At 48.1% G+C, this 15,568-nt stretch overlaps 1 protein-coding gene across 1 annotated transcript in view; it reads right to left on the bottom strand.

Moving 5' to 3' along the window:
• IL13RA2 (interleukin 13 receptor, alpha 2) overlaps positions 1–7,351 on the bottom strand; it is a 13,031-nt gene extending 5,680 nt beyond the window's left edge. Inside the window, exons 1-4 of the mRNA XM_010192336.1 lie at positions 7,273–7,351; positions 3,193–3,344; positions 1,202–1,355; positions 407–527 (exon numbers count right to left, since the gene is read on the bottom strand). Coding sequence (XP_010190638.1) covers positions 407–527; positions 1,202–1,355; positions 3,193–3,344; positions 7,273–7,351 — 506 coding nt within the window. The remainder of the gene's footprint in view (positions 1–406; positions 528–1,201; positions 1,356–3,192; positions 3,345–7,272) is intronic.
• Between the last annotated feature and the right edge of the window lie 8,217 nt (positions 7,352–15,568).

Raw genomic sequence — 15,568 nt, 5'->3', positions numbered from 1 at the left:
GTTTGGTGACCCCCTGCTGAATCCTATCCTATAGAGGCATATGCACGGTGGGCAAGGAAAATGTGTGGCCAGAATGGTCGGGGTATGCTCTACAAAGGGAAAGCACAAGGCTTCCTGAGGGACATGATGCAGAAAGCACTCCACAACGGGGGGTAAAAGAGAAAGGAGGAAGGGAGCAGCACCCCTAGGAGAAGGTCAGCACAAGTCTGATTTTAAGGAAGCAAGCAGGGATTTGGTATTTAGTTGCCAGAAGGCACATGTTGCTTGGGGCATTATTTCTGCTTATTCTGGGAGGATCGTGTAATAGCATTGCCAGCCTTGAAAGCATATTTACTGTGACATTTTAGTACCCTGACAGGTTTGCTTGATTGCTGTCTGGATGTCTTTCTATTTTGCTGATACGTACCAATAATAGAGTCCATAATGTACGTCACGAGGAGCACGGGGACCTGGTTGCCAAGTGCACTTGAGGTATTCCCAGTCATGATAGATGCAGTGGAAATTCTGAACCTCTGATTCCAGTTTTCCTGTCAAATGAGAAGGAAATAACTACTATTTAGGAACATACCAGTCAGGCCCAGCAGAAATATCATCTTACACCTTTGAACAATTGTGTGCTGTAGTTGAAAGACAAAGAAAAGAAAAGAAAAGAAAAGAAAAGAAAAGAAAAGAAAAGAAAAGAAAAGAAAAGAAAAGAAAAGAAAAGAAAAGAAAAGAAAAGAAAAGAAAAGAAAAGAAAAGAAAAGAAAAGAAAAGAAAAGAAAAGAAAAGAAAAGAAAAGAAAAGAAAAGAAAAGAAAAGAAAAGAAAAGAAAAGAAAAGAAAGGAGAAAAGAGAAGAGGAGAGGAGAGGAGAGGAGAGAGAAGGCTGGTCACTGTTAGTTTTGCTGCCAAGGGCTCTGTTTTCTATAAAAGCCAGCTCACTGTACTTAGAGCAGAAAGATGCATATCTGACCTTTTTGTTCAGCAGTGGGGCTTGTGCAGAGCAACCTAGCAAAGCCAGGCCACAGGCAGAGGAAAAGGAGCCCCAAGTCTCCAGAAACCAACACCACAGCCAGTGGACGCAGAGATGCTCCAGTGTCTGACACCTCAACAAGCCCTGCAATGGCTTGGCTGTCCAGCAACCCTCACACCAGTAGCAGTTCATGCAACAGGCTCATGCAAAGTGCAAAACCACGCCAGGCACCGAAGGCTGCTCCTAACCTTGCAACGGGACCTGAAAGGTGGCATAAATCCAGTCACTTTGCACCTCCATGCCATCCGTACACTGTCCCTCAAGCAGTGTCCGTACCTTCACTTCAGCAGTCCTGCTGAGGTCAAATCCAACTCTGGATTTCAGCTTCCTAGTAAAAATAACCTGGTTGAAAGACAGATTTTATAAGCACCAGTTGTGTCGCTAAGTGGACCACAGAATTAGCTGCCATTGCTCCTGCACTAGCCACAAGTGGGATCATTGGTGTGCACAAATGTTTCCGTCTTGCTTCTCCTGCCCAGTGCTGCTCCAGCACTCTGGTCCCCCCTGCTCTGCCCAGCCTGGCTGGCTGGAGCCTCTCCACCCCACAGCAATGACCAGACAGGGCAAACTGTGGGCCAAGGGATCCCCACTGGCCTGGAGCACATGGGAGGCTCTGAGGAGGATACCACTGTAAATCCAGCTAAAAGGCACTGATTCCTGACAGGAGATAACCAGAAAGGAATTATTCTTGTCACTTTGTACCTTCCCATGGGAAGCACAACCACACCAGGAGCTGCGGCTGCACAGCCCACAGCCTGGCTTTTTGTCAGCAGGCCCAGAGCGTAAGAGCCGCCTTGAGCCATGTGTTGCTAACAGACATCGATGCCTTTTGCTTCTGCTGATGTCCCGTGAATTTTTGTCAGACTGACCCTTCTTTGTGGCCTTATCTGGGGTCAAGGTTTTCACAAGGTACCAGAGGTGATATTTTTTCCCACTTTTCAGCTCTGCCTACTATAAGACACTATTATTACTCATGATTTAGGGAATTCCGATGTGTTTTTTTAAAAACTGCATATTTTTTCCTCCCTCCCCTTTGTGTTTTTGAAATGCCAGTTAAAAATCACCACAGAAGAATCTGCACAGCTGCACATTGCTGTGTGGCTGGGACCGTGATGGGCTCCGTGATGGATGTCGGAGCGAAGCAGCCCTCTCCATGCCCTGGCGGCTGCAGGGTGGGAGGCACGGAGCTCCTGGGGGATGGCTGGGCCAAGCCCCATTTGTGTGAGGGCTGAGCACAGCCTTGGCTCTGCTGCTTGGGCAGATGAAGTGGGTGACCAGGACTTGCCAAAACCATTCACACCAAGAGGCTGGAGTCCACAGCACTGCAAACCTGATGGGATGGCTCTTGCTCACCCTCCCTGGTCTCCTGAGCTGCCATCTCTCTGGCACTACTGCTTTAGGGTTGTGCAAAAACTTTTCCCTTTATTTTCAGGACACAGATCTGTATTTTGGGTCGCTGGGGGACATCCTCAGCATATTTTTCATGTGTTTGTCAGTACCTTGTGTCAGCCAAACAGCCTGATGCTGAGCTTCTCCTCTCCCCACTCAATTTACCTTCCTAAACCTGCAGCAGCTTTCATCTTCTAAGCACTCCCAAAATACATTCCTACAGCCTTTCCCGTACTGTGCCTGTCTGCTGTTGCCCTGCTACACATCAGGGAGAGAAGACTGACAATTTTATCACAGGGCTGAGTTTGTGTCAACCGTGTCTCAAAGACAAGAGCAAATGGCAATTAGAAACACACTTCTGGATAAAGGGAATGTTAGGGCATTAGGATAAGTAATGAAATTTAATCTTTTAATTAATCACCACTATTTATTCACCTAAGGGTCTATGGACACTGGGTTTCAGTTCAAGCCCTGTAAAGACTTTCTAAAAAGCGTAGTGCCTTTTACAATGAGCAACGCTGCTGGATGTTACTGGATTATTTTTGGCAGCAAGCACCACACCCTCTGACAGAAATATCCCCTTCTTCGACTGCTGCTGCAGCTGTGCCATTTCACAGCACATTCCTGTCTGGCAAAAGGTTCAAACTGCTGGAACAGCCTGGCTTTTTTCATGGAAAGCTGAATCTGCTTTGGTTCCCCTCCTCCTTGAAGTGCAAACATAAACCTATGCAGGAACTAAAGGCAGAGCAATAGCCTGGATTTAAGAGGATGAAGCGGTGCTTTCTCTTACCTTCCAGTCTCTGTCACCAGTGCTGCGGTGTTCAAACTTGTATTTTACTGTGCATTCATTGAAGTTTTGTATGTTGGGTGGAGGTTTCCACTCTATATCCAGAGAACCTAAGAGTCCAGGATCAGTGATCTGAAGGTCTTGTGGGGGAGCAACTAAAATGAAAACAAAGCATGGGGTAAAGCGAAGTGTCGATGTGAAGAAAACAAATGAACAGAAAGTCCTGAAATTTGATGACATGACAAATGCAGCTGCAGCATGGGCTGGTCTGGATCCAGCTCTGGCTATTTAAGAGTCTGTTCCCAACAAACAAGTACAAGCTCTGCTCCTGCCCAGCACTCAAAAACTAGATTTTGCTGATGCTCTGAGAAAGCACTCAAGGACCATTGAAAAGGCACATCTTTGGCACTCTTTTCCAAGCTGTTTTTAGCAAAAGCACTATCCTGGGATGACCTTTCAAGCCCTGTATTTTCTTACTTTCAACTCATTACATTTATCAACTGTCAGGACAAGTGTCCTTGCAAATGTTGTGTTCAGCACATGCACCAACATACGGTGACAGATCACAGAGTGCTGTCAGGGAAATTTGTATTCCCTAACTGTAACAGACACAAATCATCCATATTACTTTAAATATTCCTTTCAAGTATATTAAAGATTAATGAAAAACCAAGACAAAACCCACATATAAGCAGAAAAGAAGAGTGTTAAAATCATTCCTATTTTGGACATCTATCAGCTATACGAAAATGTGCTTTTACAGCAAATCTGGCTTTTATGAAGCTATTGCGAAGTGCTGCCATATGTTAGTAAATCAGCATATATTATGGATGCGGTCTGTACTAAGACGTGCTCTGTAAAAGCCCAGCTCTGGATGGAGCTGTCATTCACATGACAAAAGGTGTTTGGCCACTCAGCTTTATTAGTTGAAACAAAGTCAATTTTTGTTATGTCTAAGGTCATTTTTCTCCACTGTCTAGAGAAGAGATTATCCTTTGGGGTTTCTACACATTCCTTGCGCACTACACTTTTTTCACGGTGATTTGGAGCCCATCTCCTGGCAGTGTCAGACCCCCAGTGAGACCACTTCTTTGTGGGAGTCCCGCCTCCAGGTCACTGGCACTTCTGCCACCTTTTTCATCGCTTTATCAATCAATCCATCGTGAAAGCAGACTCTGAGAATATCTTTCAGTGGAAGATGGTGATATAAATCAAACTTTAATGTGCTCCTTGGAAGGTCTGCCAAGAACATTGTTGGAGGATTTATTTCTTCTAAGGGAACTCTCCCAAATGACACACACCGCAGGAACAGTCTTAAGATCCCACATTTCCCAGCACGGAAAGCTCCGTGGGAGATTTGTTGTTACGTTAGATGGCAAAGTAGGATATCACATATTGAGGAAGGTGCTGGGGCAAGGAACAATATAATAATTTGGAGAAAAAGTAGATATTCTGTGTTTTTCTGTGTAACCTGTGAGGCTCATGGATGCAGCCTGGGTTTGGAGGGTGGTGGTAGGCGTGCTCCAGCTCTGGGGACAATGGGACATGGTCCTGCATGTGTGATATCTTGTATGCAGCAGTCCTGTGTTCCTGCAGGAGGCAAAGGTCTGATATAACGATGCTATGATGGGCACAGATGGCCCAGCACGGGCAGAGGAGGGGGAGCAGGGGCACGGACGGCTCTGTCTGCACAAAGAGGGCTCAAGGTGGGCTCCTGGTGAGCGTCAGAGGTGGGAACAGGGTAAGGTGTGGGCATTGCACCCACCGCAGGGGACTGCAAGTCTGTGGGAATGCTCAGAGAGCCACAGGTGCTAAAAAATGAATGAGTGGCTCGTCCAAAATGGCCATTTATAGCCACACTGAGGAGGGAGGGGGAAGAAGGCGAAGAGGGGAGGCTTCCACAACGCCAGCACACCCTGGCCTGGAGTCGGACCCTGTGCTGGTGGCTGACAGGGTGATCTCCATAGCAGGCGAAGGAGATATGCTGGGGGCTCTTCTGTGCTCGGGAAGCTGCTCCGGAGTGGGTAAATGCTGAGCCTCACAGCTACACAAACAAGGAAGCAAAAAGCCACTACTCTTCAACACGAGCCTCGTGACAAGCTGTCAGGAGAGGATTAGATTGGTCAAAAAATGGAATTTCTGACTGCAAATGATAATGCTCTGAAATTTGTTTCCATCCTGAGTTTGAACAAAACAGTAGCATTTTTTTTCTTCACAATTGCGCTGTAAAAAGCAATTCTTGCAAAATAAATTTTGACTGGATTTCAGAGGAAATTGAAAAGATTCTTTTTGGGATGTGGCTTGCCTTTTGGTATTTGATTGTTATTTAAATGTCAGCACTGCCTCTTGCAGTTTCTCATTTTCACAGTATTACATGACAAACCAGTCTCATATCTTTCACACAGAACACAGGACTAGAAAGGCTCTGTTTTGTTATCTAGTCTTGAAGGAAAGCTGCTCCTGAATGTTTCTTAGGAAAAAAAACCAACTTCTCTACCTGCTTTGCGTGGCACTGAGTCAGGCAGCTCTGTGCTGGCTGCACACTGCAGCAGGGTGCTCTGCCTTGGGAGGGGAAAGACTCGACACCCGCTTCCCTCTGGGTGCTCTCTGGTGACAGAAAACTGCCAGCGATGCCAGAAAGCCACGCTGTGCCACGGTGTTGGAAAACACTCTGGACTGGCCAGGCTCAGGCAGAGATGAAGATAAAAGACTGATAAAAGGAGAGACTGTCCTTATGAGATAAAAAGTACTTTGCTAAGCTAGAAGGCTCTCTGAGCAAGGAGGTTGAGCTTAGCAACGTGTGACTGACAAGCGATCACTTTATTCCATAAAAGCCATGTCCCACTCTTGATGTGGCAGGATCCTGACACACTTCCCCTGTGAGGGGTTTTGATCATCCTCCCTTTGAGCAGGGACACCCCTCAAACGGTTACTGCTCAGAGGCTGAGAGAAAGGGAACTACCCACCACCATCGGACAGGGTAAGTAACATCAATCCCTATTTAATAACTAAGCTAGCTTTAAAACATTACTTTAGTTATTGTTCTAGATCTAGTAAACGCAAATCCATAAGTAGTTGCTATAGCACTTACACCGTGTAGTAGATATTCTGATTTATGTCCTTCAGCCCAATGACATTATTGTCACTTATAATAAAGATTTGCTTTGTACACACAGTCTCGTCTGTCATCCTCAAACCTGCACGGGCCACACGCATCCTGGACCATGGCAGCTTGGCTGACGAACGTCCTGCTCCTTCCCAGCCTCCCCACCGACCCCTACCATGAGGGCCTCAGGTTGGGGCAGTTTTGCAATTTTCTGCCTATTTTGCCAGGAGGAAGATGTCAGCCTGTCAGGTGCCACCCCCATACCTTCTCTGTCTGCACTTCTCCACGCTGGTCACAGAGGTGCATGCCACCGTCATGTCTTGAGAAGCATGTTTTAAAGGCAATGCAGCTTTGCTCGTTGTGACAGCAGCATGTTTGCATGCTGGCAGAACAGGGAACCTCCCCATGCCCTCCTGGCCAAATTTGCAGCTCTCCACCATGCAGCAACTGCAGCAGGGAGGGCCAGACCTGCTTGCCATGTCTCTGAAGAAGGAAAGCTTTTGACTTCAAAATCCCCACTACCAGAGCCTGAAGGGGCTTGGGCCGGTGGGGGTGGTGCAGCAAAGAGATGTTTGAAGTGCCACTGGCATGGGTGATAGCTTGCAGAGCAATATTTTTTTAGAAGAAAGCATTATTCTTCAATTATGAATGAGTCTTGTGTTTCTTACACCTAGCGTAGACTGTCTGGGACCACGCTAAGGAGCATTTATGTGTCCAAGTGGCATTTATATTTGATACCTCTATATCAAACTATGTATTTGTTGTGCACCAAAGGCATTTTCTGCTCCTTTTGAAATTACTCAGAAAAACACCCGCGACGCACACAGCACATTTACAGAATTGATTACACAACTGACCGGGCACTCGCTATTACACACACACAAGAAAAGGCTTGGCAGAAGGACTACCTTCATCAAGGCTCGCATTAACGTGAAGCACGCATTAGGCAGCGACGTGAGCGTCGCACTGGGCTTTACCTGCAGTGTGGAAGGAGGAGAGCACCAGGCAGCCCCATGCCAGCACCACCGAGAGCACATACAGCCACCGCAGAGCCATGTGGAGGGGGGAGGTCCGGCGGTCCCGCTGGAAGGTGTCAGAAAAGCTGTCCTGCGGCACACGTATGAGGGGGCTGGAGAGAGAAAGTGGAGTTGAGAGGCTTCAGCACATTGATGGGGTCCTGGCATTCCCTCTGTGGGGTAAGCCCTGACAACAAGAGCCTTTTTACTCATTAACCAAGTCTTATTAATCATTTCCCAGAGGGCTCCTGTTTCTAACTTTTGGGTATGACAACATACGGATGACTTTGGCTATGTTTGAACTAGTTTCTGGCTAGATAAGCACATTCTCTGCAAGCACGTCAGCCCGCGTTTCAGTCACTGAGCCGCAGAGTGATGCAGACAACACTGACCTGACGTGCCTCAGATAAGTGACATGTTAGTTTACAAAAAAACAACCCCACAACAGCATGTCTGAGCCTCGCCTTATCCAATAAACAGACCTGTCTCATACCACAGTCACCAGTGCTTTTGGCTTTCCTGTTTCGGGATTTGGTGACTAATAGTAATTGAAAAAAATGCAGAGAGAGAATTTCCTTCTGATTCACCAACAAATAGGAAAAGGTAGGAATGCTTGTGAGAAGTCTTCTCAATGGTCAGAATCAATTTTGAAGGGGACAAATTTCTCCTCCTGAGCGGGTCTGCTGGAAGGAAGATGGGGACTAAGAGGGAGAGAAGAGCAGAGTTTCCAGAGAGGCTTCTCCTTCCTTCAAATTTAATGCTAAAGGTAAGTAGGAATTGCTGCCTACAGATACACCAGCTCAGCCTGCTTCCGTATGCCAGAAAGTGCATGGATTACAGGTAAAAAGAAAAAAAAATCTTTACTTTTTACCTTTAGGTATAGGTATAGGTATAGGTATAGGTATAGGTATAGGTATAGGTATAGGTATAGGTATAGGTATAGGTATAGGTATAGGTATAGTTTAGTTAGTGATAAGAAGATAGAGAGATATAGATGCAGGTATCAATCTGTCTGAAAGCTTGAGGCCACTGCTTGAGCTCTGCTTCTTTAAGAAGTTGGCAACATCTCCGTGAACATACACTGCATCTCTGAGCCCCTTTCACACGACAAATTCACTTTATGTTGTCTGTGGAGCCCTGGCTATGGAGGGTGCACTCCCAGGCCGTACTCTGCCATGGGTGCTTACCCCTCAGCACCCATGGCTACAGCACAACAGTACAAAAATAGGGGTCTGCTGAATGGCACAGCTTCAAGTTAGACGCTTGACCTTGGGAAATCTGAGGTTTGGGGCCAACAAAAGCCCCATCATTTGAAGAAGAAGTAGCTCAAGGGAGCTGGAGGAGACAGGCTGTACTGGAGGGAAGGTTAAATTAACCATAAATTCTAACTGGCAACATGTGGCAGCAATTAAATATACAAGACAATTTTAACAGGTATTTTCAATTCAAATTAATACAGAATTCACAGAATCTCCCCCTCCCTCCCAAGTCCACCACATAAGTATAAGCACTACCAGTAATTCTTTTGTTTCTCTGTGAAATAAGAAGTTCCAGCCAGAAGAAATGACTGGAATTACTTCTTAACATATCAAACACAATGTAAAATTTGTGTTGCACAAACCTGGCTGGCTGCGGAAGTCTCTGCCTCAGAAAGGTCTCATAATTCAGTACCAGGATGTCGTGATGAGGAGAGCCTGCTCACAGCACGGGGAAAAAGCAGCAGCGCTAACTCACAGCTGGTGAGCAACAGCATCCAAGGTCTGCGCACGAACGTTAGCGGAGGAAGCTTTTTCCATTTCCAGCACAGTTAATGTTAATGTATTCACATGGTTTCACATGGTATTCATAAAAAATAAACAAAGGCTTGCACAGAAAGATTTAAAACCAGCAAAGTGCTCTTACCTGGATCTCCCCACCCAGGAGCCTGCCTGGCTCTGGCGTGCTGAGCTCCTCAGCAACTTTACAGCGGCTCTGCTCAAAACTTTGCATTTCATTGAAATCTGGAGGTTTTTAAAGAGGCTCGGCTGTTCTTGTCAGGGATCAGATGCCACATTGCAGTGTTATGGCACTTGCCACACGACCAAAAGTTTTACTAAGCTAACACCAGAGTTGACACGGCTGGGATTTATGAAGTGTTGGCGTTAATTGTTGCTATAACTGTGCTCAAGCAGGTCGAAGGTATGTTTGAAATGTTTAAATGATTCATTAAAATGAAAACCACATGGCATAATCATCTCAGGCTGTCTGATGGAGGTTGCCTGAGCCCCTCGCATTGACAGCAGCACACTGGGGGGGACGTGCCAGGACTCCCCAACACCTGGGAGCTGCAGCCCCACGCAGCGCCTTGGCCCAGGCAGCCCTGGCTGGTGGTCCCCAGGGCCAGCCCCAGTTTGACCCACCACAATGCCTCCCCCAAGCTTGCTGGCTCTGCTGTCTCCAGAGTCAATCCAGCTGCTCCTGCCTCTCAGGACTCTGCAGGAAATATGGAAAAATATTCTCTTCTGTGAGCTAGGCACATCAATGCAGCAGATGACCCTTTTTAGCCTTGCCAAGGAACATGTCCAGGCGGGTTTGAATGTCTCCGGAGAAGGTGGCCCACAACCTTTCTGGGCAGTCTTGTCCAGGGCTGTCACCCTCACAGTAAAGAAGTTTTCCCTTATGTTTTTTTCCTTTATGACAATAAAGGATGTTTCAGAAAGAGTGGAGTTGTGGGGTGTGTGCCTCAACAAGCGCCAGGCTGCAGCTGAGGCTGGATCTTCCCATGGCCAAATTTGGGCAGATTGAGAAACAGTTCAGATATAATGAGAGCATGAGAAACAGCATCAGGAACTGAAGGGGCACTTCTTTTTAGGAAGAAAACTGCCCTCCAAGCACCTGTACAAGGCTTAGAATCACAGAATCGCTGTGGTCAGAAAAGGCCTTTAAGATCATCGCGTTCAACTGTTATCTAACTCTACCATGCCCACTTCTAAACCATGTCCCTGAGTACTGTGTCTAGACAGCTTTTAAATACATCCAAGAATGGTGACTCCACCTCTGCCCTGGGCAGCCTGTGCCAGCCTTTGATAACACTTTCAGTGTAGAAGCTTCTCCTGACGTCTAACGTAAACCTCCCCTGGCTCAACTTGATGCCATTTGAGGAGAGACCTCATTCATGTTTATAAATATATAAAGGGTGAGTGTCACGAGGATGGAGCCAGGCTCTTCTCGGTGACAAACAATGATAGGACAAGGGGTAACGGACACAAACTGGAACACAGGAGGTTCCACTTCAATTTGAGAAGAAACTTCTTCTCAGTGAGGGTGACAGAGCCCTGGCCCAGGCTGCCCAGAGAGGTTGTGGAGTCTCCTTCTCTGCAGACATTCAAAACCCGCCTGGACGCCTTCCTGTGTAACCTCATCTGGGTGTTCCTGCTCTGGCAGGGGGATTGGACTGGATGAGCTTTTGAGGTCCCTTCCAATCCCTAACGGTCTGGGATTCTGTGATTTCCTCTTGTCCCACTGGCTGTAACTTGTGAGAAGAGACCTCTCTCCATCTCTCTCCACCTTCCTTTTGGGTATTGCTCTTTGAATTGATGTCCAAATTAATGTGTTGTTGCTTCCCAGCTGGAGTCGATGGGAATGTTTTGGAGCAGCAAAGGCAGGACCAAGGCTCCTGTCCCCCTGTCAGTCATCCTGTCCATCTCGTGGCTGTTGCGTTGGCCGTGCAGAGCGGGGCAGGCACAGTCAGGGCTCAGGTGTGAAGCCATTCTCATCACACCACAGCAATTTGGGTCTGGCGCCAATAAGATGCCATGAAAGGAGTGCCAACGGAGAGAGCATGACCATTCTTTACGCTTTTTAACATTTTGAATTTTTAAGGCAGTTGCAAGCAGAATTTCAGCATCTTTTTACCTTTCGCTATGGTAAAGATAAAAAGCGATCCCATATATCTGGTTACAGCAACTGGCTCGTGGAACAGAATCCAACTGCTGTGTGCTGGGTGAGACCACAGCTTTGAAAACAGAGGTCAGAGCAAGGAAGAGCACTTGAACGATGAAGACCAGTTTGTCCTGGGGGAGCTCTGAAGTGGGGAACCAAGGCAGGCCATGACCCACCACTGTCCTGATCTGCACCAGCTTGTGGTTGGGAAACAGCCCCAGAAGGCCATGGAGGCTTTGCTCGTGGTTGGATACCACTGAACAGGTGAAGAGCCCCTTGTTTTTCATCTTTCCAAAGCAAAAAGCAGCAGAAATGGGTAGGGCAAACCCTTTTGCCTTGAGCACCCTGTGAATTTTGGGAGTGAGGGGGTTAGGGGTGAGTCCTCCCTTCACTGCAATTGCACAGCGCAGCCTTTTTGCTTCTTACTTACTGCAAAGAATGGGGGAAGAAAAGTCCCTTGTGGCTGGTAAATGTATGGCCCTGCTTTCAGAGTTATGCAAGATGAGGATTTTACATCCATGTATCTGCATTGTGTAAGCTACTTAAGCAGAAAAGGTCACACTGGACAGATCATTCGCAACAGATTAGAAACATTTGCCAGAGGAGTGAATGCCAGTTCCCAAGTGCTAGAACTGGGTCAGTTCCTGAGAAAATTAGGGTGGAAAAAATATGCTTTTTTGGGGATTTGCAACAATAGGACTCCAGGATGCAGCTGGAGCACACGAGGAGGAACAGCGAGTGCAGCTTGTTGCTGAAAAGCGCCTGCCCGTCCAAACCTCCTCCTGCTGCCCTTCTGCCCACATCAGCTCCCTTTGCAAACTGCAGACACTTTTCTTTCCCTCTCCTTGCGCTGCTGTGCTGGTACCTGGCGCTGTGTTCCTCCCCTGCCAATGTTAATTCAGTCCCCATGCTGATGCTGGAGGAGGAGATGGGCCAAGGCGGGGTGGGCAGGATGGGTGCTCTGGTCCAGCGACACTGAGCGGAGGCACTGCCCCTGGATTGGAGAGTGAGTGGCGGCTCAGGGCACCCCTCTGCAAACCTCAGACCTTGGCCCGTGATGACTGTACTGGGTATAGCAGCCAGCGATGCCACAGCTGTGGGAAACACAGGGCAAATCCCTGCATGTGCTGGACCGGAGCCTCACGGTCTTGAGCTTGGGGCAGGGACTTGCAGCTTATTAACCGCTCTGCAGATGGGGTTAAGTTGCAAAAAAATTCTTGCATAAGATGATGACAAACTCATGGCAGAATGGGGTAATAAAAATGAATTTGTTCTGACTCACCAGCAAGCCCCGCACGAAACTGGGAGGGTGCCCTGGCAAACCCTGTCTCCAAGCACCATGGTGGGCCCCCGCTTCTGGTCCCTGCTCCCACTCATCCTCACAGCTCCATGGTGCCAGCAGCCAAACACCACTGCGCCCAGCATCAGCAAAGCCATAGGGATTTTTTTCATGCTGGTGTGGCTGGTGTCCCTATTACCGCTGTATTTGGAAGCGCTGCTGACTTGTCCGGTTTGCTCATGAGTGAGATTTTCTGGGATTTGTCAGGTGGGTGAGTGACTCTTGGAGTCACCCTGTGCTCACAAAGATCTTGCAGGGGCTTCCTCCTCCTCTGGGATCATGGCCAGGTTCCCAAGCCTCACAGCTGCTCTGCAGAGGCAAGATTAATAAAAGGGCTAAAGTCCAGGGAAGGCACACTTGTAAGGGTGCCTCCAGGCTGAGTAAGAGATTTCAGAAAGCAGAGAAGCCCCTGTGCTGGGTCCTTGGCCTCTGACAGATACACTGGGCAGGTGCATGCAGAAGCACTTCTGTAAAAATCCGCTTTTTTTTGAGGAAATGAAGGAGGAGCAGCATCGTTGCCGAAACATCTCATTGCAAACAGCAAAGCAGTTGGCAAAGATCATTACTGGAGCTAAGTACAAAAAATGGGACAAATCCTTTTTGGTTAAAATATACTTGACACATTCATGCCAGTTGTGCTAAATTGGTACTGCCAAGCAATCTGCTGCCTTCCTATATTAAAATATTGGGATTTGACAGCTCAGCATAAAAGCTTTCAACTTTGCAATTCAGGTCCATGTTTAGAAGTAGCTTCCTATTCAACCAAATAAAAACTAAAAGGCTCCAGCTACGAACAGACCATTTGGTATCGAACAGCATGTTTCATTTGATCTAGAGAGATGGTTTTGAAATTGCCAGTGGCATGAAAAATCAATGACTTGTAAAAGCCTCTTAAATGCCCCATGTTTCAGTGAAGCTGGTCTCTTTTATACAGCTTGCATTAAACAAGCTCTTTCCGAGGCGCCGACACAAGAGACTCGGCAATTCCCAGCAGGCGTGTGGCCTCCAGTACAGCTCTGCGAGCCGCACCAAAAAGGGGTTGTCGCCATCAGGAGACATGCTCGGAAGAGGAGCATGGGGAATGGCGACAGACTGAGTGTTGCAAGAAAAAAAAAATCCCTTCTTTGCATTAATAAATCAAACACTTAGAGCTTTCATGGGACTTCAGGAAATGATGGAAGTGATCCAGACTTTCTAGCAATGAGCTGAGTGGAGACCTTGGTTTTCCCTGTTTCTTTGCTGATCGCTACTGTTGGAGACTAATCCTGGCTTAGATGGCATCTCAAAGAAGAGACAGCAGCCCTTTGAATGTGCCTGTGTCCTGTAAGCCAACAGGGCAGCTGGCACTGCTGAAATCTTTGCTATCTGTCATCAGTTCTGCTCCCAGAAAGATCTGTCCAGCCGAAAGCCAAATGTCCTGCACTGCCTCTGCCTTCCAGCTTACTCCACCACAGGCTCTCTGCTGCATAAGAGGCTCCCCTGACTTATCCCCTTAATCTCCCTTTCCTGTAACGCTGAAACCGTGCCAGCGCAGAGAACGTCTCCTGCCCTGGGAGCACGCCCTGACAGAAGAGTACCCAACCTGCTGGCTCCTGGCATTGCATCGCACCGAGTCCGCTGCTCCTCCAGCCATTTCTTCCACAACTGTGCGTGCCCTGTGCCCAACCATGGGCTGTGAGAATAATTTCATTCTTATTTTGGCATGGTGGCAGCTTTTAATAAACAATGCAGTGACTAGGTTCTACCCTAGCACACCCAGTGTGCATCAAATTTTTGTAGGACAAAGAAATACCAGGCAGGCTGAGGGATTAGAAGGCACTGAACAACATGAGAAGCTGTGTCTGAGACCCAGACTGCAATGAAGGTGGGCTCCAGGGGCTGGAGATGTGCAGAGCAGGCTGTGGGGATGCTGGAGGAAAATCAGGAGCCCAGCCTGGAATGCCAGAGCCCAAATTCTGCCGCTAAACGCCCCAGGGTTTTACAGGAAGAACTGAAATGAAGACACAAAGCTGGCGGAGCAACAACTGTTAATAAACGGGGCCATAAATACATCCAGGCAGAAATGCAAAAGAAGCTAAAAGTTATCTCCAGAGCAGGAAGGCTCTGACACGGCTCCCAGTAGGAGCTGGGGGATCACAGAGCCACCCTATTGCCTGCTGCACGGCTGCCCTTGGCAGACCTGGCTGGTCCCAGCACCATGAGCACTGGGTACAACCAGGTCCTGTGGCTATGTCTCTGTAGGGGATGCAGGGTTTATGGGGCAGACCTGTGCAGCCCCGGTCCCCAGGAAGGTGCCATGTCCCCTGTTCCTCCTGTTTCCCTCTCTCTGCAGACTTAGACCTGTGCTGCCAGGAGGCAGTGGGAGCTGCTGGTCCCAGGCTAGGAAGCCCAGGGCTGCTCCAGGACCACTTTCTGCTCCTCAGGCAAGCACAGAGATAATACCTCGTACCCATCAGACTGAGCCATGAGCCTGTCTGGAGCAGAGAACCTGAAAACAACTCATAAATCACTCCCATCCACACTGTCCTCCCCTGCCTGTCCCTCAGGCCAAGCAGGAGCCAACCGCAGCCTCCTGGGCACGCAACATGAGCTTCTGATTTACAAAACAACCACCGTTTGCTTCCGCCCACCAAACCCCTCGGGTGGATGCATGGGCTCCCCAGCTGGCCCAGAGAAAGACCAAAGTCTTGCCACCATGTGGCTTTGAGCCCAGCTGCAGAAATGAGGTTACGAGTCTTAAATCTTTGTGTAACCCTGAACCCCACTGGAGCTGCAGTTACTGGAGTGAGCAGAGCAGGCATCGCGGCTGGTTGGGGAAAACCTGGGAGCACAGCACCATGCTGAGATCCTGGTGTGCTTCCAGAAAAGCAGTTTTGTCATCAGAGTGACGTGGCGGACCGGCAGCTGGGCTTTCAATAGCTGCTTCGGTGCTAAATACTGGGGGAAATCTATCCTGCCACATCCTTGGGGCTCTCCCGTTGGGATTTTCAATCTTCT

Source organism: Mesitornis unicolor, unplaced genomic scaffold, assembly GCF_000695765.1.
Source record: "Mesitornis unicolor isolate BGI_N332 unplaced genomic scaffold, ASM69576v1 scaffold409, whole genome shotgun sequence".
NCBI lineage: Eukaryota > Metazoa > Chordata > Aves > Mesitornithiformes > Mesitornithidae > Mesitornis > Mesitornis unicolor.
The sequence above is the reverse complement of the archived record's forward strand: the minus strand, read 5'-3'. Positions and strand labels throughout refer to the sequence as shown.